This window comes from Corylus avellana, chromosome 3 (assembly GCF_965113065.1).
Source record: "Corylus avellana chromosome 3, dhCorAvel1.hap1.2, whole genome shotgun sequence".
NCBI classification, from domain to species: Eukaryota; Viridiplantae; Streptophyta; class Magnoliopsida; order Fagales; family Betulaceae; genus Corylus; species Corylus avellana.
In genome coordinates, this window is record NC_142492.1 from 34,902,177 (window position 1) to 34,925,472 (window position 23,296).

General features: G+C 35.1%; 3 protein-coding genes across 3 annotated transcripts; 1 reads left to right on the top strand and 2 right to left on the bottom strand.

Annotated features, from left to right (window-relative positions):
* Window positions 1-564: 564 nt before the first annotated feature.
* Window positions 565-1,636, bottom strand: LOC132175779 (uncharacterized). Its single transcript, XM_059587831.2, has 3 exons — window positions 1,325-1,636; window positions 1,165-1,223; window positions 565-1,048 (listed from the first exon to the last, which is right to left on the bottom strand). The coding sequence occupies exons 1-3, from the start codon at window positions 1,419-1,421 to the stop codon at window positions 905-907; spliced, it is 300 nt and encodes a 99-aa protein (XP_059443814.1). The 5' UTR covers window positions 1,422-1,636; the 3' UTR covers window positions 565-904.
* Window positions 1,637-9,748: 8,112 nt separating this feature from the next.
* On the top strand, window positions 9,749-12,744 carry CDF3 (cycling DOF factor 3). Its single transcript, XM_059588225.2, has 2 exons — window positions 9,749-10,039; window positions 11,202-12,744. The coding sequence occupies exons 1-2, from the start codon at window positions 9,788-9,790 to the stop codon at window positions 12,438-12,440; spliced, it is 1,491 nt and encodes a 496-aa protein (XP_059444208.1). The 5' UTR covers window positions 9,749-9,787; the 3' UTR covers window positions 12,441-12,744.
* A 4,185-nt stretch (window positions 12,745-16,929) lies between these two features.
* LOC132173358 (HNH endonuclease) lies at window positions 16,930-21,769 on the bottom strand. The gene is made up of 4 exons (XM_059584832.2): window positions 21,330-21,769; window positions 19,522-19,560; window positions 17,372-17,456; window positions 16,930-17,270 (listed from the first exon to the last, which is right to left on the bottom strand). Exons 1-4 carry the CDS (start codon window positions 21,720-21,722, stop codon window positions 17,188-17,190), a joined length of 600 nt encoding a protein of 199 aa, XP_059440815.2. The 5' UTR covers window positions 21,723-21,769; the 3' UTR covers window positions 16,930-17,187.
* Window positions 21,770-23,296: the final 1,527 nt, after the last annotated feature.

Consider the following 23,296-nt stretch of genomic DNA (forward strand, 5'->3'; position numbering starts at 1 on the left):
ATAGATGAGTTTATTACAGAGATAGAGTTGTATACACTTGGAAGATAATCACAGCAGAATTGTAGATATACAATGAAACTAATTTACATTTGAAAATACAACTGCTATCTTCCAGATTTGTCTTTGGCTGATCTTATCTTATCTGCTGTGTGCTTTGGTTGTTGTTGTTCTGTATGATAACAGTTGAGGACTCACAAAGGGTGTGTGCACCCCATTCTCATTACTTCAAAACTAAAACAAGGATTTCTTTCCTGATTCACTTTAATTTCTTCTTTACTAACTTCGAGGCTTTCTTGCTTTAGTTTCTTTTGTCCTGTTTTCTTATATATTTCCATATCTTCAAGCCAAGATAAAATGATAAATAAATCCCAATACACTATAAAGATTTACAAGAAAGAACTAAAACAAGGACAATGTTTTCTTCCTGACAACAATTAGAGCATTTTCATGGTGAACACACCAACAATGAGAGAATTTGCAGCCGCTGACTCAAATCTCAACATAGAGAAAAGCTGCTTGTTCCTGCTTAGTGATCCACAATATATTTGATGGGAAATGATAACATAACATAACAATTGGTATATTATGCATCAAGCTTGTAGGTAACTAATAGTTGAAAGTTCAACTTCATACAAATGGCCAAGCAGATCTAGTTGCTTAAAGGCTCTCACATTCACATAACTGAATTCTACTGTAGTTCTTTTTCCTCTCTTGCTCAGTAGCTCTCATTCTACATATTATTTGCTATCTAAATTCACCTTTGTACCCCCTTCCCCCAAAAGAAAAGAAAGCTCTTGAGTCTTGATCTGTCCAGATCAGTAATTAAGGAGCAGATTCTTTACTAAAGCTATACATCTCATAAAATATATAATATAATGAAGAACACACCTACTGCCTAGAGAAACTAACAATCACTACAGATTCTCCCATATTGTGCAGGCGGCTTAGGAGTATGGCGGTTATTGGCTCCTGATCCGGGGTAATCATGTAGCTCAACATCCATTCTTCCAGCAATGGTTTGTTCCTCCCATTTTTCCCCTGTAGCTACCTGTGTGTGAAGATAAGAAAATTCCATTACTACATTGAAATAGAAGTTATTGAGCCATAGCATAAGAGATGTCAGAAAATTTATAGTAAATGTTGGAGAAATTTGTTAATTACTACCATGTGGGTAATCTGTGAAACTTGATGAGCTTGCAGCCCGTGCTTTAGGCTTCCAATTCCTGCAAATACAACAGAAGATTTCATTAGAAGAGGAAAAAGAAGATGATGGTGATGATGATGATGATGATGAAGATCAAGTTAGAAGTTATTGAAGATTTACTTGTGACTGGGACAGCATTCAAGCAGATATGGTGAGAGAACACCAATAAGAATACAAGTAGAGGAGAGAGAGTGTTTGCCATTCCTATAACAGCCATCCAAGTGACAACTTCTAGTCTTCTACCAATGTTGTATCTCGTAAAAGCTTTGTACTCAATTTATACATTTACTTTCGGATTTTTCTGGACGTTTGGGATTATGGGGGGATGAAAAATGACCATATTTTCTGAAGTCAAAAAGGTGATAGGAACACCACATTTTGTGGGGGCTAATTTAGAGACCTCTCTTTCATTCTTTTTCTTTCTCTCTCTCAATGTGAACCATAGATGTGGAAGGGCTCAATTCTCTGAGGCCACGGGGAATTTTAAGTGGGGGACATCGTGAAATTTATATTTCAGAAGGTGAGAGAAGATGGGAAAACACTAGTGCTAGTGGAGGGTGACGACAAATGATGGTAAGGCAGCAGCTGAGCTCATGCATGGTTTTAAGTCAAGGCTTAGTGGGAAAAAGATTGAAGATATTCAATGAATTGATATGGCATGAAAGCCTCAAATCCAAGAAACTCACTAAAACCTAGGGCACCCATACTTTTTTCCCTCAGCATCAAACAAATTATTGCCACCAAATGTGGTATTAAATTTTCCATGCAAGTATGATCTCTGATGAACACATTTTAAGTCTATTTACCTTGAATTTTGTAGTTTTTTTGTTTTTGTTTTTACTTGATAAAAAAGGGTAGGACGGGGCATAGTAAATTATTCGAGCTTAGAATATTTACTTTGATACTAATAGGTCCCAGTCAAAATCTAATATTTTGGTAAATGTTCGACTAGATGGATAACAACTATATCCTTATAAAGATAGATATGCTATTTAGTACATTTGGGTCATTCTCTTACCCTCTTATTTTGAAAATCAACAATTGAATCTATAAGACGACCCACACATAGATTTTTCAAATTATTTCTCAATCACAGCATGAGCGTAGAGCAATTATAGGGTGATTGTGGCTGTAAAGGAGGATGCTTGGCCTCCCAAAAGCTCTTGGGACTATTTTTTTATTTTGCAGATAACCCATTATAGGTCTAGTCGTATAAAAAATTACTTTACCAATACGATGTTAAACACTTATCTCAAAACCTTAAACTGATACAAAATAATAATAAATTTAGTCATTTGATTGGTTAAATGCAAAAAAATAAGTATTGAACAAGAAAAACAAATTAGTGGGGAACCAAGATTCAAGGATGACAAGATTATGGTCACTCTTTTTCACTCTTTGTCCGTATCAATGAACATGTGCCTACACGGCTACAACATATCAAGATTATGATCAGCCTAAGGCTACAACATAATAGTGCAAGCAACAAGACATTTCTCCACTAACATAGTGCTCTCCTTTATCTTCTTCTACCTACCTTTAATAGTCCAAACAGTTGAGCAGGCAATTGATGTTTTACAGTGCTCTCACTGTACCAATGGTTCAACTGTTCTTTGATGCTATGGAGAGAAGGGGTCAAGTTATGGTTTAATCTGAATTAAAGAAGTGCTTGCGATTCTTACCGTCTAAACTTTTTTAGTACAACTCTCGGCGAATATATGCAACTATAATCACGCCTAAATAAAATAATCACAATTGATCAATTCGATCTACTCTTCTTTAAATAAATAAATAAAAAAAAAAAAACAAAAATGGTTCAACTGTTCTTGTCTTCTAAATCGGCCGGGGGTGTCGGCATGATGGCCTTGTGAAACAGCAAAATTGCTTGGAACATGTGTTGTCTTGTCCTGTCTGACAGGGCAAATTTGTTTGCCTTTAATTGTTAAGTTTAAAAACTCTTGAGTCTTGGCTTTCACACTTGAAATTGATTTGTCTTTACGTTTTCTAATCAATCCAAAAGATCCGCTGACCTTAAAATAAATCAACATATTGATGAAGTTTCCCTGCTTCTTTCTGACTTCTGAGTGCTTGTTTTTAAGCTGTCCCATTCCATTAATTAGTAAAGATTATGCATGCAAGTTAAAAAAAAAAAGTGATACAAATTTCAAAGTATAACTCATTTTTGAAAATTGGTTTTGTCATGTTGGACGCTTTTGAATTCGACGTCCATTACAGCTCACCCTATTCTATAGGCTATCCTCTTTGTAACTCAAACTCGTGACATGTGAATAGCTTTGATACCAAAGGAAACAAATCTCAAATAAAACTTACCCTAAAAAATTGAGCGACTTACAAGAAGAAAAATGCCAAAAAAATTATATATACATGCTTAAAGGATGTTTAATTAAAAGAATATTGTGACAAAAAGCTGAAGCAAAAGCAAAACAGAAAAGTCCACAACCTTACTTTGAAAAAACTCCATTACTTTCTGGCTTTCTGCCACTTTCCCGGATTCATTATAATAGCTTTGAAGTGAAATCAATAGTCAACTGTCAACCCGTGTAAATTGCAAGGAAGTTAGGTTAGCACATGGAGAATGGTGCACGCCCAACGCACGTCAACTTTTGCATTTGGAAAGAAATTGACAAATGCTTTACCTAAAAAGAAGAAATTTTAAATTTTAAAAAATGATGTCATGGAAACCTCATAAATATTGTTTTGCTTTTGTAGGTAGGCAATAGAGATAATTGTATCTTCTTTCTTTTTTTTCTTCTCAACTCTTCTGTTTTAATGCGAGAATATTAATTAAATAATTAGATCTCTTATTTTTTATTAGCATAATTTTTTAAAATAATTTATGATTTAACATGATATTAAAATAATAATTTTGAGTTTGAACTCAAGCGTAAGAAATAGTTAAAATATTAATTAAATAGTTAAATTCATACTTTTCTATCGGATTAAACTTTTTTTTTAAAAAAAAATGAAGCACATAATCATTAAGCTCATAACTCGAATAAACAATTCTGTATGCGTCACTTTCTAGCGATTTGGGTAGGGTTGAAGGGTCTCAAAACGGTCATGCCCCTACCTGCGTTTTTTGTTTTGGTGCTTAAACTGCTTTTTGTGGCCTTTATTGAGAGGACTGAGTCATTTTATGAGTTATTTTTTACTTTTTCTTTATATTTCTTGCACTGTAATTTTCTTTTTGAATCGGTTGTTAGAAAGCACATCTCTTTTTCGGTGTTAATTTTTGCGTTCACATGATCTTTCCTCTTGACCGTGGAAAGGAATTCCTTACAATCTCTTTTTCTTCCTTCTCATCTAAGAAATGAGATAAAGAACTTAATTGATTTTGGACCATCCTATCACTATAAGAAACTTTTCTTGTTATAATATGAATGTGAATCTTTCCCATAGTCATCCCTTGGAAGCCTATCCACTTGTCAACCACTGATTGGAGTCTCTCTCTGATATTCTACAACACAATCATCTATATTTTACTGGGCAATAATGCATTATGGTCGTTCAACGTGCAATACAAGCTAGAGTGTTGTTCTTCCTACCAAACAAGAGAAACACACCAATCTCTACCTATTTGAGAGAATTATAATACTATAATTCACACTTTCTATTTCACGACTATTATATTATATTGATGTGATAATACTAATCGGTTTTTAAATTTTTTTTGTTTTTAATTTTTAACAATGACTAATTCAAAGACTGTTTGGGACTACCACATCAATGAAATAAAGTAATAATAAAATAAAGGGTAATTACTTTTTGTCCCCATGAATTACAGCGCTTTGGCACTTTTTTCCCCATGAACTACCAATTATGACACATGATTCCATCAAACTACCATCTTATGACAAAAAGCCATATTCCGTCAGTCAAATGGGTTAAAATTGACGGTCAACAATCATGTGCAAGTCATGTGTCATTTTAAATTTTTTTCTTCCACTTTTGGCCTCACTTCAGACCAAGATAATGACGCTTATACCCTCCTAAACCCTAATCCAACACATGAAAACAATTTAAAATGAGGGCAAAAGTGGAAGAAAAGAAATTAAAATGGCACATGACTTACACATGACTGTTGATCGTCAATTTTAACCACTTTGACTAATGGAATGAGGGTTTTTGTCACAAGATGGTAGTTTGATGGGGTCAGGTGTTATAGTTGGTAGTTCATAGGAAAAAAGTGCTAAGACGCTGTAGTTTATGGGGACAAAAGGTAATTACCCCATAAAATAAAAATTGTTTCTAACATTAGTCCCCCAAAAACAAAAAAAAAAAAAAAACCTGCATTTTACTTGAGCATTTAGAGATCCAAGTGGTAGTAATGACTAGAGCTGGTGGCATGCGGTTGGGCCTAATGGATTAATGGGCTCTTCTTGGTCTGGACTAATGCAATTTCGGTTTGGGCGGACCACAATACCATAGAATGAAAATCAAACTGCAATTCCATATAGAATAAAGTTTTCTTTTTAAAATTTAATTAATTAAACTGATTTTGAATCACATGCTCTTTTAGCCAATGAAGCCCACGGTCAAATACAGAAGAATTGGAAGCAATTTGCAAAATATACACTTTGAGGGAATTAGGCTAAGCCTAGCCTAAATGAAATTTGCAGCCTAATGTTAGGCTAGTTTCTGGCCCATCAAAAATATCTGCCACATCAAGCCCAAGACAACTTAAACCCCTCTTTCCCCTCCCCAAAAAAAATACAAAAAAAAAAAAAAAAATGACATAGAAAAGAGTATGCTAGAAAAGATGTGTTTGGTGTCATTTACTTGCACGTTTTTTGTTTATCTTTCTTTAAAATTCATCATCGAATATGTGAGACTTACATATGGGTTTTATATATTCAACGGTAGATTTACACATCGCTTGTACGAAAATAGACAAGAGATATGTAGGAGAATGAAACCAAATATTTTTCATGTTAGAAACTACAGTTTTATCTCATTAGTATCTCACTTTACTGATGTGGTAATGTAAAACACCCTACTAAAAAAAATAAAAAAGTCTATAAATGCTACACAACTCATTCTTCCAAATCAGAAATTATCCCCAAATATAAAAATATATGTATCATAATACTTATTTTTAACATGTTTTCATGTGTTATCTAAGGTGTATATATTTTGTCACATCGTAAAAGTTTTAAATAATGTGGCAATATGCACATCAGATTTTTATCATATATATTATTAAATGCAACAAAATATAACATTAATCGTATAATGAATCATCTCCATGTCAGTTGAAATTAAGAGGAAGTTATTCCTTTTACTTTGAGCATAAAGTATGATTCGTTAAAATGTATTAACCAATCATTTGGCTAGCCTCTTTATCCTTAGAGTTCCCAATATTTGCCAAAAATTCATCCTAATCCATTCAAATCCAATTAGTTTAACCTGTCCAAATCATAATTGTTATTTTTATTAAGCATGTTGTTAACCAGCTAACCTCCCACGAGCCATCCTTAATTAATAAATTAATATTTAATCAGAAAGTAACTTATGAATTAGATGTGTGACACATTTTTTTTAATTCCTTACCTTAATCTATGTGATTAAATTAATACCAAATTGGTTGACCCTTTTACACCGAAAGCTCGAGAAGATAATGTTGGGCACCTTTAATCCCTGCGTGCACCAATTTATTAATCTTCCATGCCCAAAAAAACGTCTAGATTATGGGATTATGTGTCATACTTGGAGTTAGAGATAATTTTTGGAAAGCAAGGTTACCAGATGGCCTACACGTGTCTGCTTTCTAGGGCTCAGATGAAGAAGCTGAGAAAGCCTTTCTTTCCAACTTTTGTCTCATGGGTGGGTCCCAGTTAGAAAAATGTATGGGGATGATGTGGCAAGAAGCCATTATGAAATATTTCTTTCTATTTCTTTATCAACTCCTAATTACTTGCTAATTAGGGTTTTCAACATGTCTCAAATGTCACTTAGCCAATACCTTTTATTTGTGAAACATGTTTGTAAATTATGACGCAACCTGAAAGACATCCAAATGGGATATTACTGTTATTATGTCTATGTCTTGAATTTCGTTATACATATCTTATCAAAGGGAAGGTTTACATCAATTCACTTTGATGACATAGCTTAACATTAATGGTATTAAAAGTATTATGAGTAAAAATTAAGGGTAATTGTTAAGTTTTGCTTAGGTGGCAAATATGTCACTCTGTCAAATTTTAAGTCCAGTCTTTATTGAAAAACTTGACGCTGCTTATCATATTGTCTACGTCACACAAATGAAAACGTGATATGTCAACTTACGAAATAGGCAATTACGCTAAAAAACTTAAAAAGAAAAACATAAAAAGGCTAAAAAAGGAAAGGGAGGGGGGGGGGGGGGGGGGGGGGATCCACTACACAAAGGGAGGTGGTGGAGGGTGGTTCCACTTCGGCTCACCTCTATGGGATGGATCTCCACACCTGTGGAGGTGGGTGGCAGTGAAGCCACTCTCGCCACTCTCGCCACTTCTTTTTTAAGGATGGTTCTCCAATCACGCAAAAGTAGGTTAGGGTAGAGTCACCTCATCAACCATTCTATTGGAGTCGATCTCCACTCACACTACCCCCTCTATGAGGTGGGTGTGGCTAGAGCCACCCCCTCTGGGACTTTGCCCCTTTATGGGATTGGAGCCACCCTCTACTGCGTTTCTCTGTGGGGTGAAGTGTGACAATAAAGTAAATCTCCACTCTCGACATGATCACACTTTTACTTGTTTGATATAAATAATATGATAAATAACAAGTTTTTCGTTAAACTAGACAAAAAATCTAATAGACAAACCTATTTATCACTTAACTAAAACTAAAAACTTTAATTGTCAAAATTAAAAACTCGAGTCATTATTATCAAATTGGCAAAACTCAAAAACTTTTGGAATAATTCCCCCCTCTCTCTCTCCCCACATGGGTGCTTCTGAGAATAAAGATAGAATAAAAACTATATTTAAATAGAATAGAGTGAGATTTATTATGTGGTGCTTTTGAAAATTTGATAGTTAAACTTAAAAATGTGAGTTTTTTTATCCAAATTTTAACTAAAGAATAAAGAGTTTAACAAGAATAGTTTGAGTGTTGTTTAGATGTACATATATTAGCGAGACTTACAAATATTAGTAAGTTGATAATTAATTGTTAGTGTGACCAAAAAGGTTGAAAATAATAATAATAACACTAGTGTACAGAGAAAGGGCGGATTGAATTCTCTTCAAATTTTCTATTTTAATTGCACATAATTCAAATAGGGAATAAGAGAGAGTAATGCGCGTTATCCAGACAGATGAGCCACGTTCCAAACTACTCAAGTTGAGAGACTCTATACTTGCCTTTTTCTCATTTTGTGTCGAAATTGTCTAAATTACGTACACTCGGGTTAATAAATTTCAAATCCTTGTCAAGAACAAATTAAAGTCTTCTTCAATTAGTTTATATTAGATTTTATAGTTTTTAATGAAGTACATGGTATTAAATTATTTACAAATAAAATTTTGTTATGAAATTTAATATCATTCCTTTAAAAGAAAAAAAAAAAGAAAAGTCAATTATTAATGTCAAAAGTTGGGTGGCCTGGTCGATATTCCAAGTCAAGGAAAACATGACACGAGTCACAGGCTATGAACATTAGAGGCCATTAAAGAACTATCGCAGGACCTTTAGTTTCTATCCATGTTTCCACCAATTTCACACTGCCACGTCCATAGATGCAGCCAAATTCCCGTACTACCTCACAGACTTCATAATTTGCTGACTACAAAGCACAACTCGGTGCCCCAAGTCTTTGTGCAACAAGAACCTCCACCAATCCCACCATCCCACCATCCCGGCGGCTACCTAATTGTCGATTTCCTCATGAGACAACTTTGCTAATAAATCGGATAACTCTATCTTCGATAACCATTTCTCTAACTCTTAAAAAGGTTAAAAAATAAAACAATAATATATTTTATTATTTTATTTACATTTTCCTTCAGCAAGTAATCTCAAAGGGAGAGAGTTTGAATACATTTATTTTATTTTAACATTATGTTAAGAATAATGTTATTTATCATATTTTATTTTATAATTATATTATAATATTGACGTGATAATCTCAATATAAAATAAAAATGTGACATATTGTTGATATGTAACAGTGTTGCTCTGCTTATGTGAATAACGCTTACAACATGTTTTACAGAGTGTAATTTCGAATGTCATAAAAAATTTTGAATTCTCTCATTAGATACCAATTAATTTTTAAATAAAATGATTATAAACTCGATCCAACAAATGATATGAAAACCAAACTTATGAGTTTGAGTGTGAAACGTAGCTTTAAGAGAGATTGTTAAAGTGCAAGAGGGATATGTTAAGATTTAAAAAAGGAAAAGGACATGACTTGGTGCACCAAGGCTGTGTGCAGCGGGAGAATAAAAAAATGGGAAAGAAGAATAGAAAATCTAGAGGCCACAAGAACTTGTGGCTGAGAATCAAACTCTAATGCTGATCTGGCATCCATTCCTCGTTTAAACGGATCAAAATCGTAGACGACGTACGTGAATGCCAACGGAGTCCTCAAACCCAAAGAAAAACCTCGCGCGTTTTTATTTCTTCCTCTGTTTGGTTGCCCAGAAAATGCAAGAAAATAAAGACCCCGCCATCAGGCTCTTCGGCAAGAAAATCTCCTTGCCTTCCGACGGAGATAATCCGACCGTCTCCGGAGACGACTTCTCGGTGAATACTTCGGAAAAGGAAAAGTGCGGCAGAGTAAGAGGAGCAGAGGAGGAGGAAGAAGAAGAAGAAACAGAGAAGGTATTGTCCATACAGTGAGTGAGAGTGAGAGGGTTTTACAGTGCGTTATTTGGAAATTTGAGGACGACCCATTTGTTAGAATGTTAAAAGAGCTGGTGGGTCGTTTTTACTTTTTCCACTTTTATTGGTACAGTTGCTCTGCTTTTTTTTTTTTTTGGCATTTTTGTGGGTTTGAGTGTTAATTGGGATTTTGAGATTTTCCTTTTAAAAGTTTCTTTCATTGTTACAGAAATTTATTGTGTTTTTATTTGATCTTGGTGTTTTTTTTTTTTTTTTTGGGATTATATTTAGTGTTTTGAAGCTGATAAAAGGTAAAACGGGGCTAGGAAAAGCTAAATTCCCACTGAATTGAGCTTGGTTGAGTTTACTTTTTTTTTTTTTTTTTTTTGGTAAAGCTAACAAATTTCTACCGTAAGATTCTAAAGTGTTTTTTTTCCTCAATTCTCATGCACTCAATGGGAGTAAAGTTTTTACCCATGATTACTTACTATGTTTTATATCTTTTCAAAAATTTGTTACCTGGTCTTGATACTACTCAAATTTCTATTGATTAGTTTTTCCTTTAAGAACTGAGTTTTAAACCAGTTTCTGGATGATCTGAACTAATTTTTTCAAAGAACTTGTTTTATTTCACATAATTCTACAAACCCTGCTGAGATTTGGGTTTGTTATAAAGTTCGAATTTTTATTTTTACTAACCAATTTACAATCTACTTATTGGGTTTGTTGCTTGAGTTTTTTTGTTTGACATATTGAAAGTGCTTCCTGTTGAGTTTCTGAATCTGTTATTTTCTGAATTCAACTTTCGTTTCTGAACCCCTCCCCCTTCCAAAAAAGAAAAAGGAAAAAAAAAAAAAAAGAAAAAAAAAAGGGCTTTTGTTTGATTTTATAGAAGTTTCCCACCATACTTTAATCCCAAGCACCAGGGCAACTGGCTTCTCTAAATTTGTTAGAAGTCTCAATGAAATTGTTTAGTTTTAATGTTGCTTTGATTGTGTCAAAGAATTATACAGATACAACAAGAGAGTTATGACAAACCCTTTTTTATAGATAAGAGAAGAAACCTAATTATGAATCCTAAAGTTATTTTACTGTCTTTTGTTGTTTGTCCTCTGATGTCGGTGCTATTATGCTGATTAGGAAAACTATGTTCAATATGCAGGATCCACCTGCAGCATATCCGAATACAGAAGAGCCTACAGATTTGGAAACATTGCCTGGTGCTAATGTGAATCCTAAAACACCCTCTATAGAGGAAGAGAAAGCAAACGCAAATACTGCCAAGACTGAGAAAGAACAGAGTGATACAACCAACTCACAAGAGAAAACCCTGAAGAAGCCGGATAAAATTCTTCCATGCCCTCGCTGCAACAGCATGGACACAAAATTCTGTTACTATAATAACTACAATGTCCATCAGCCGCGTCATTTCTGTAAAGCCTGCCAAAGATACTGGACTGCAGGCGGTACCATGAGGAATGTGCCGGTCGGAGCTGGACGCCGTAAGAACAAGAACTCCGCCTCACATTATCGCCAAATCACCATCTCTGATGCTCTTCAAGCGGCTAGAATGGATGCTTCAAATGGAACTCACTACCCCACATTGAAAAGCAATGGCAGAGTCCTCAGCTTTGGATTAGATGTACCCATATGTGATTCCATGGCTTCTGTTTTAAGTCTTGCAGACAAGAAGGTTTTGAATGGTGCCCGGAATGGATTTCATAGCTTTGAGGAGCAAAGAATTCCAGTTCCTGGTAAAGGTAGAGAAAATGGTGACGATTGCTCAAGCGGATCTTCTAATATCACAGTTTCAAATTCAATGGAGGGAGGGAAACATTGCCCTCCAGAACCATTTGCTCAAAACATTAATGGCTTCCCTCCTCAAATCCCATGTCTCCCTGGTGTTCCCTGGCCTTATCAATGGAATTCTGCAGTACCTCCACCAGCTCTCTGCCCTCCTGGGTTTCCTATGCCATTCTATCCGACAGCTTATTGGAACTGTGGTGTTCCAGGCACTTGGAACGTTCCTTGGCTGTCTCCACAACCTTCTCCAAACCAAAAGTCTCCAAGCTCGGCTCCACATTCTCCAACGTTGGGGAAGCACCCAAGAGATGGAGACATGCTTAAACCAGACAATTTGGAGAGAGAGGAGCCGCCAAAACAGAAAAACGGATGTATTTTGGTTCCAAAAACTTTGAGGATTGATGACCCAAGTGAAGCTGCAAAGAGTTCTATATGGGCAACGCTGGGGATCAAGAATGAATCCATCTGTGGGGGAGGCATGTTTAAGGCCTTTCAATCGAAGGGTGATGAGAAGCATCGCATAGCTGAAACTTCTGCAGTGTTGCTGGCAAACCCTGCAGCCTTGTCTAGATCCCTCAACTTTCATGAGAACTCGTGAAGTGGTAGCTTATGATGTAACTTTGATTCAGGTATAAAGCATGACGTTGGATTCAACTTAGTTTGGAGCGAGTTTGAAGCACTGACAGCCATCCAGCATACTTCACTTTGCAGACAAATTCCAACAAAACTGGAGGCCAGGGGTTTTCTCACAATGCTAGGCAATTAAGTAGGAACTAATTTTGTCTTCTTGTAACAGTAATGAGCAGGTGCCTTTTGGTGCCTTTTGATGTACTTAGTTTGTTCAGTTCGTGTACATGTATATGTATATAAATCCAAGTGTATGGGGCTAAAATTTTCATACAGTTCGAGTGGTAGAATATTAACTAATGATTAAATTCACCATTTAGCTTAACTTTTTGGAATAACTGATAATTTAATATTATGAGTTCAAATCTTGTTTCCGCCATTCACTTTTCATTTTAATTAAATATTTTACATATTTTTATTGAGTTCTCATTGAGAACTTTGGAGTTGTAATACATATCTCAATCCATCGAACGATAAAGAAGGCAGGAAAAGTGAGGAAGAAATAGATTTTACCCTATTTACACCCAGAGCCAATACCTTATCAGACCATGCTGCCCGTGTGAAACCTTTCTTTTTGGCGTAACAGTGGTAGAAGGTAACAAAATATTGCTTAAAATTCAGTGCTTTTTTAGATAACTAGTGATTTATCACTAACAATGAATCTTTTCCCTCGGCTTTTTCTTGCTTTTGTGATTGAGAGTAATAATAAAATTCAATCAAAATAAAAGAAGGGTATTGTTATTCTTGAATTACAGAGTGACTAAAAATTTCAGAAAGGAGTATCTTCTTAATCTGGAATAAGAAAAAGAAAAGCTAGTAAGATTCAAGAATGAATCACAAGCAACAGAAGAAGTTGACAGGACTGAAGACTACTCTTGCACCAAGAAATAGAATGCAATTATATATATATATATATATATGTGTGTGTGTGTGTGCGCGCGCTTGGATAATGCAAAAGATTCCTTACAGCTAGCTATGCAGTTTGTGCAAGACATAAATACATGGGGGGGTCTTGGTGGTGGGGGGCCAAAGCAAAGACGGTGACAAAAACAACAAAACTGAAGTTCTTTCTGAGGATAAACTTGAATTAGGTTCAAAAAGAGCCAAGCTTCTGTCCTTTTCAAGCTCAAGGGCCAAAGCAACTTGCACAAAAAGGTGAAATGCTGGAACAAAGTTCTCTGATATTTTCCCTGCTCTCCTTCCCTCTTTCCCCTAGTTTTATTCTCCTTACTGAAAATTTTATGATGGTTTTTGTTTTCCATTTTTTTCATGGATAAGAAATTTATTAAGAAAAGAAGTAAAGAATACAATAAAGATAACTACTCTCATGGGTCCAACAAGTTACATTAGTTGAAACTTGAAAGACCCCAATATCCCACCAATCATTTACTTCTATGATGCTTCCACTAGGAATAGGGCCAACATAATTGGCAAATTTTGTTAGATATCTCTTAGCCTATGCAACTTTAATTTATGGTCCATTTCCATTAGGCTCAGGGAAGGAGAAATAAATAAAAACACTTTATTTATGCTCGACACCTTACTATATTAGTGGAGGAAAATACAATTAAAAGCTTGGTAAAATCGCGATTTGGTCTTTAAAATCGTAGTTTAGCCTTTAAAATTGTGTATTTTTAAAAATATACTCCTTAAACTGCAATTTTTCCGTGATTTTGCTTAAAATTATAATTTTGATATGCGAAATCGCAAGAAAAACAAACTCTTAATCGAATATTTTACATCAGACTGATGGAAGATCAGGTGAGAGAGTTAGATGGAGAGGTGGTCAGCTCTTCTCAGTAGTGACAAAAACGCGGAATGGTCTTTTTCTCTTTTGACAAAGAATTTCATGGATATTTGGATTACTCTCTAGATGTATCTATCAAACTTTCTTTATAACACTTGGTGGATGCATCAATAAACAGGTATGTGTCACTAAAAAATGAGCGAGGACAAAGAAGAGTCAGATATTTTGCTGCTACAAGCAAATAGAGGCCACATTTTATGTATAAAATGAGTTGTTATGGGACCCAAATGCACTTAATGCCCATATATAAACCCTTTTGGCATTCTCTCTTGCTTTTGCTTTCTTTTCTTTATGCTTTTTTCTTTTTTGTGGGAAAGCAATTGCCAATTGCTCTTCATCCATATGCCTAGATTCAGCCCATAAGTCAAGTATGCATCATCATCATCATCACCATCATCAATTTCTAGCCATTTGGTTGGATAATCTGCTTGTGAATCAACTTAATGACCCTTCAACACGACAAACCTTAATGTGACCATCCATAGCAGTCATATCAATTCTACTCTGTTATTCAATAATTTCTTTTGACTGTCACCTTGTTTTAAGTCATGGGGGCTCCAATGGCAGGGCCATGTACATATCTTAGCAGGGAACAAAAAAAAAAAAATAAATAAATTTTTAAAAAAATAATAATGATAATAATAAACTGGCCTAAGTTCAAGTAGTCTTACCACGTTCTGACAGTTCTGTTGTTTGTATCTACTTACAATTAAATTTGATAGTGACTAATGTGACAATGCCACGTGAATTGTCAATTTAAAAGTTTACATGGCATTTATCACTTCAATCACTACATAATTAAATTTAATTGTGATTAACGTGACACTGCAAACATTTTAGTCTTAAAATGTCAATCTTGTCTATGTTGTGCTTTTCATACTACTAAAAACTCATTATGGCTAATTGGTTCCAGAAAAGCATATTCCAAACTGAACCAGTTTGGTGACAGCCCAACAGCTGATGTAAAATGTTAAAATATGCCCCATTTTCGATGGATAGGGACCTCACCAAAGCTAATCCGCACTTGGAAGGTTAATGACAGTGCTTTATGTCAACAAATTTAGGCTACTTTTCTTTTAAAATCTATTTGATCCCGCAATTTCGCAGACTAAACGCGTGTTTTTAAAGAAAATAGTAAGAAAAAAAAATGCACCATTGGGAGAAGTGCTTTTGAAAACATAAATTTGTAGGTGCGTTTATAAAAAGTAAAAACACCCATTTTCATTTTTAAAATCGTTATTTTTAAAACGGTTAAGCTAAACGAAAAATCAGTAACATAGTGCATAAATGAAATCAAACTTGGTGAGCCTTTATTTTATTTTACCACTTTTTTCCATGGCCTCCATTACCATTATTAATCAAAGGTGGTCTGGGTAAGATGCACTTGGAAGAAATATGTTTTTCCTTTTACTGAGCCACTTGCAAAAACAATGGCCACTTATTAAAGCAGACTTTGTTGAGAAAAGAGAACACTGAGAATCATTGGGACTCAGAGTCAACCTCCCACTATAACTTATCCCATTGGTCTAGTGCCCTTTTTATGTTATTCAAATTATAGACAAGTGGCAGATCATTAAGAAAAGAAGAAAGACTGAAAATGGTGGATCATAAGACACATTATTTTCCAGTCATCGTTTCTTCTTTTTGTTATTTGGAGTTGCCATGCCATTGCCCTCTTAATCACTGATCTCAACCATCATCAGAACAAAACTTTGAGTGTAAGTGTGTTTTTTTTTTCTTTCTTAAAACCTTTTGTTTGTTTTGAAGCGTTGGTTTTGTGTTGAAAGAAAATCAAATCAATTTTCAAGAACATGGTTATATTTTAAAGTGATTTTCAAGAACAAAGTTATATTTTAAAGTGGGTCGAAAAAAATTACTTCAATTCAATTTATCACATGATGTCAATTTAATAGATTGGATTGAACGAAAAAAAAAAAAAGGGAAAAAAAGAAAGAAAAAAGAAAGATAGGATATTAAGCTGGTTTCCTCTAAGAATTCAGCATAAAACAGGTCTTCTGTATGTATGAGTTAGTTGGGACACGTGTAAGGCACCCAATACAGCTTCCAATGAGAAAAACGTAGTACCTCAAACAGAAAGGAAAATAAGAAAAAGTGTTGGAAAGATGATAAGCATCTTAGAAAAGTAGCCGTCGACCTGAAGCTACTTTCCCACACAAAGCTCTAGCAAAAAGAGAGAAGAAAAAGAAAAAAAGAAACAGGCAATTATTTTCTTTTGTTGTTTGTTAATTCTTTCTCTCCGACAGTGGAGACTCATAACTACTCCAACTTTAAAGAGATAAGACAATTATTTACAATTTGCATGTACTGTTTTACTTACTGCTAATATGTTTTTAATTTGAATAAAATGTTTTGATGACATGCAGATAAAATTTATTTTATTTTTTAGGAGTATTTTGTGTTTGAGTTATTAATATTTCTGTTTTGATAGAAACCAATGGTCCTAAACAAGCTTAGAGATTATGAGAAACAATGATTGTGAAGCCAAAGTTCTTTTTGCAGCTGTTTTAAGCCTACATTCATATACCGAGTATATTCACCAAATAATACTGAGCATTGCTTAAGTCCTCTCTCTGAGGATTGATTAGAATATCTCACTAAACAGCTAACAAGAAGCACTCAAACAAATGGCACCAGGAAATATCTAGCAGTCAAATAAGCACTTGTCATGAAACTGGATTGCCTTTGACACCATCTGTTCAGTGTACATTTAATGAAGAGACCTAAGCTAACAAAAACATTTTTTGGGCGATGGGAAGAGAAAGCCCACTCAAATGCTTTACATGACCAACAGAAGGTAATCAAGCACATGTTGTGCAGTTTAATGCAAATGTTAGTGTATATATATTCATATCCTACTCAACTTCACAAGAAGTTACCACGGCTAGTATTTCTATTGGATTCTACATCCCCCAGAGTCTTGCCCACGACGGACATTGCCGTAGGCAGACAGTTCGAGAAGATCCATGTCACGACCTGCAATTAATTGGATAACCCATTCAGAATTTTCAATTAGTCATTCTAGTAGATCCATGAACTTTGAGATGCCTATGGAGGTCTATAGGGCTTGGTTGTACCTGCAACCCGGCAATAAGAACTTTTCTGAATGAGCTCAGTTCTTGACATCTCGGTCCGATTTCCCTTTGAACGATTAACAGCTGTCTGAAATTTGAGAGACGAAGGTTGACTGACTTGAATAGGTAAAGCAAATAAGAGAACACCCTCTGAGCTAATAAATTGCATCAAATACTTATATGTGCTCAAAGCGGACTTCAGTGTACAAATAAATTGAAAGACATTTGAAAGAACAAGCAATCACAAAATGTTTACTTCCTAAAAACAAAGCCCTTGCCAACAAACATACACACATGCACGCATAAAGGACTCCTTGTGCTAGATGGTGAATTTCCAAATTGGTTTGATTAGTAGGGTAAGCATTGTCAACCCTTTTGAAGCTCTCCAGATATAAGGTAGGCAACTGTCCATCTAGCTTTACAAAAACTACCTTTTAATTTCAACGGCACTTCCTGGATGTAAAAGGAAAAGATTTTAACTTCCAGTACAACAGTTGGATTAATGAAAAAATTGCAAGAAGCAGTTTACCAAATTGGCCAGTACAGTGGCACAAGGAAAGCTCAGAGGAGAAGATTTGTTTGGCTTGAACTAATGATGTTTAAAAATTGTCGTAAAGCTGACTCTAGGTTTGAAACTATTTTTTTTGAATGTTCACTCTAATTATTAGATTCGAGTAAAAAATGTAGTTCTGGGTCAAGATCTTCTAGAGTTCTAATAGAATTTTTTAAATCACATGTCTTTTAGAATAAAATGTTAAGATCTTGTCATGTCGTCAATCTATTAACATAACCCTAAACAGTGGTTAAAAAAAACCTGCAGAGGTTAATCTACCAACATTATTTGGGCAAATTATCAATCTTTTCACAGTAGTCTACCTCCATATATCAATCTTCTATTTTCCTTCTCTTTTCTAGTTCATCTTGGTGGTCATCATCTGAAAAATTTTGGTTGCCACAAGAACTATGGTCTTTAAACAGAGGCAACTGCAATTGAACGTTCAAAGTATCGAACAGTGTTAATATTGTTTCCAGGTTTTTTTGTCTCCTTTTGAATTGAATTTTTAATTTTTTTTCTTAAATCACCCAAAGGCATCCAGGTTAATTGGTTTTTTCTTCTTTCACATACTTTGATAGTGAATTCCTTTTGTTTTTCTTCTATTTTTTTGGTACTCCATGTGTCCACAGTTCATTAATCAAGGGTTATATTGCATTCAGTCTACTAGATCCTTTTAATTGCTTAATGGGCTAGAGCGATTAGATTTGGAATCCTAGGGAGCAATGATATATATCTGCATTGGTGCATCAAGAGTCTGGCATCTCCATCTTCATGTTGCTACCAGGATGCAGAGATGTTTATTGCACTTGAGTCATTATTTCAAGAATGATCAACAAGCCACTCACTAGAAGGACGGATGCTGATTGAATATGTTCAGTGAATGCAATTGCAGTTAGAAAAATCCTTAAGAAATATAATAGATTATGCACCAAATTAGTTGATACCTACTTACTACCCTTGCTGATTTGGTTGATATTCCTTTATATCAAACAATAATGTTGGTATTTTGCAGCTTCTATTTTAAGTTCATTGCTTTGTAAATGGGAGGAATTCAAATCCAATGCGAAGGCTGAACACATTGAGCTTTTGCAATCACCTTGGTTTATAGAATTGGTTGTTTCTAGTTTAGAACTTTCTGCAGATGATTACTACCAAGATGGAAAAGAGAAGATTGGTCAATGGAGAGGTGGGCTACCATGAAAACCTCGACAATTTTTTTAACATCATGTCCAAATAACATCACTAGGTTGATGTCTCCCTTTTTTTTTTTTTTTTAACCACTGTTTTTTGGATTGTGTTAGCCTGTTAGGCTTATGTTGATTGAAGGATTTCCATGTACATCCACAACTCAATTTTCATAATGCTTAAATACATAAAAATAAAAAATAAAAAATAAAAACTTAGTTAGCATGCTCCATAGAGTAACGGAATAACATTCTAATGCAACATTTCTGCAGCACAAACTTGCGAAAATGAAATACCCAAATTTGCAGAATGTGAGAAAATGTACATAATATTGAAGCACAGAAAAAAAAGATTCCGTATAAATTTGAATCATTTGATAGTAATAGATGCTAAAAGGAGACAAGCCACATACCTGCAAAACCTGACAATTTTCAAGCGTGCTTTGTCCTCCCTGAATTTTGAAAATAGCCAAATCAAGCATCAGGCAGCAGTTGAGAAAAATAAAAAATAAATAAATTGGATAGAAAAGTAGTTTTGTTATAAATTTCCCTAAAGAACCCTTCCAAACAAAAAACATAAACAGAATGGGTCAAACTGAAAACTGGAATCATGAACAAAATTTAGACAATGAGTATACTCTTTCTAATCTATAATTAAAATCAAAATGTAGAACTACCAAGTAATAATGAATTGATAAAATATGCATATTTGTGCAAAAACATTTCCTGCCATACAATGAGGGGAAAAAAGGTCAATTGATAGCAGAAAATAAACTATAGTATAACAAAAATTCTTCCTTGAGAAAGAATTTTGTTATATTATAGTATGACCATAGTTAGAGCACTTCATCCTTGAAGAGCCCTCCAACAAAAGTTCTTCTCTTAAGAAAGATAACTACATTTTTCTTTTTGGTAAGTTTTAACCATAAAACCTTTTCTAGGAAAGATAATTAGATAGTTGAAATTTGCATTCCCAGCATGTGGTCCTCTTTGAATATTACACCCTCCATCATTACAGTAAACGCGAATCCAATCTCCTTTTGGCATTAGAAATCTAGTGAAATAATATTGTATTCCCATATCCCCCCTTTCCATTGTATGCTTTTTGGCTTCAGCATCTTCTCTGGTCTCTCCATGCCTAAGTTTGCCTTTAAATTTATTAAGCTTTTAATTTGTTCTCCTCCTCTTTCAAAGCAGCCCAACTTCCTGAAAATAGAAGTATCAAATATTTCTAAGAATTGCAATGCAACACATCATAATCATCCAAACTGTGGGGCACGCAGCCCTCTTCCAATCAGGCCCCTTGCTTGCTCAAGAGAAGCTTGAAAAGCGAGTTTCTTCCTAACTATACTAAAAACTGATTATTCGGCCAGCAAATACCGGTGTCTGACAGTGCCAATCATCCATCTATATCAATCCCTACAAGAGATATATGCTCTTACCCCACCTTTCTCTCTTGAGCCCTAGCAAGCTTTTCGGAATATCTTTTGGACTCTCAAAGATGAAGGTCCAGACCAGGCACCAGTAGCAGAATCCATCTTAGCCTTCACAGTCACTGTCTTTGGGGGAGATGAACACTTAGGGAAGTCTCCTCAGTGAGACCTTGATATAACATGTTGGACCACCACCAACCCAAAAGCTCAAGCCTACATTGTGGCTACTATTCACTCCTCACGCTCAAACTAACAAGTCTATACTCTAACACCATTTATGTAACAATCCAAGGAAAAAGTGCTAGTCATATCTGCCTATCACTACTAATCAAGTTACAACTAAAGCTCCCTATAATTACTTATAAAGCTCAATCTTACCTAATAGGAAACTAATATGAGACTTAACATTCACGAGCTCCTTTATAATCCAGTCACTCCATGTGAGCTATTCATTTTCAACTTGGGACTGTGGTGTTACAATCTAACATGGCATTATATCACATGCCCATCAAGCTCACTAATGGTGCAGATAAGAGACATGCAATTATGCAAAGGTTTAAAATTTACTTCAAGGTCTCTTAGAATCTCTGAAATGGAATGCAGGCTAGGAATATAAAGCAAACTAACAATACCCAAAAAGAAAAAATTACGACAAAAGTATCAAATTTAGGCATGTATAAAGCAAATGCACCCTAAGCAGACCCTCAATTGCCAGAACCAAAGCAAACCCACTTCTCAAAATTCCAACCACGAAATAAAGAAAAAGAGAGAGAGGGAAATTTGAGGACCTTAGAGTAAGGAACAATGTGATCATAATCATGACAGAGACATCCCGGGCAACCCACGAGCTTCCGAAACAGGAGGTTGCCGAGCGCATCTCGGCGCCAGCGCTCAGGGTCTCGGCCTCGGACCTTCTCGGCCTTGTCCCAGCACTGCTGCTTCACACTGTACGGGAAGCTCCGAGGGTTGGCGTCTGAGGAGATTCGAAGGTCTTCGAAGAGAGTGGTGGCATCCTCGGTGACGAGCTCGCGGTCCAGGAGAGAGGTAGAGGGAGTGAGTGCGGGTCTAGTTTGGCGTGACCCCGGTGCGGAGAGGGGGCTTCTGGTCCGGTCTCCGATTGGTGATGATGGGGAGCTACGGCCTCGGCTTCGGCTTCTCTTTGGTTCTTTGGTTGGCCTCATCTTGGCTCACAAATGAGAGACAGAGAGAGAGAGAGAGAGGCCAAAAGATCTTGGCTCACAAATTACAGATTAGTGTTTATTTTGGGAAAGATAACAAATTATCATATTTTTAGTAGTAATTAATATCAAAAAGTCACTTAAACTATTAAACCTATCATTCTATTTTTATTTTTATTTTTTTTAAGGGAAAAAAAAATTTATTCTCATTAACAGAAGAATGATCACAAGCGGAAATGCTCTTACATCACAGAACAAAAGTTCTAAGAAAATCATAGTTGAAGCTACGAGGTTACAAATCATAAATACATACATAACAATCTAACATTTAAGACCTATCGATGACTAATCTTTCGCTAACCCATGACTAATGTTCAATTGTAACAACAAATTTGTTCAAGACAAACTCAACTCAATGTATAGGTAGCTCATATTCATCAGCCTTGGAAGCAGAAACCCTATGTCGAAACTCATCCTCCTCGACATGCAAGCCAGCCAGGAAATTATTCACATCCTCAACCCAAAAGGCTAGGACCATAACATACCGGGAAAACAGAAAATACAGGGAAAATAAAGATAAATCACAAAAGCCCACAAACACCATTAGAAGCCGCTTGAAGATTCTGGCCAAAGCGCGAAAAAACCATGCACAGGCGCGTGCGAGTCACAATCCGTCGCAGGGGGCCGGAATTAGAAGCGGCAGGTGCCGTTGGAAAGCGCGGGGTTGGTGCGCGCGGAGGATGGGCTCATGTCGAGGTGGGTCTGGCTGAGAGACGTAGATCATTCTATTTTTAATTAATTACCATCTTTTTTCACATTCTCTCATTATTTCAAATTTTACAATATTCTCTTAATTACTATTGTGATTGTAATGTCTTTTTTATCTTATGAAATATATTTTTGTCATTTTGAATGGCGAAAGAGAGACGTTGCAATCATAATGGTAGATTAAAGGAGGACATTGTTATTAGTGAAACGTTGCAAAAATGGTGATGAATAGAGGGATATATATGTAGTTAACCCATTTTTTATATAAATTGACATATGTTTTTAGAATACGTATATGCATTTTAAAAATATATGTATATGTGAGAAATCGCATGTTTTAAGAACTAAGTGTTAATTTAATAAGTTAAGTTTCTAATCCAATTTAAAGAATAGCTATGTCTATTGGACAGCAAGCTTAATTGATAAATTTAGGTGAAGAGTGAAATCTTTTAGAAATATTATAAATGCAGCCCATAGTGTTAATTTAGTCATGGGACTTCAATTTGAACAAATTATATATCTTCTGCTAATATTTATTGTTAAGTCAAAATAAATTTATTTGAGATGGATATTAACACAGCCATATGATGACCTATAAATTTTGATATAAACACAACCATATCAAAATTTAATATTTATTGTTAAGTTAAATTTAATGATGACTTTAAAAGCTATGTATTGCATATTAACACAACCACTTATTATAGTGTTAAGGGAGCTATGATGTCCACTTCAAATAAAGTTGGGCATCAATCTCTTTGAACAATTTTTAACAACTGGGTCGATGGGTGCAGGTCGTTGAAAAGAGT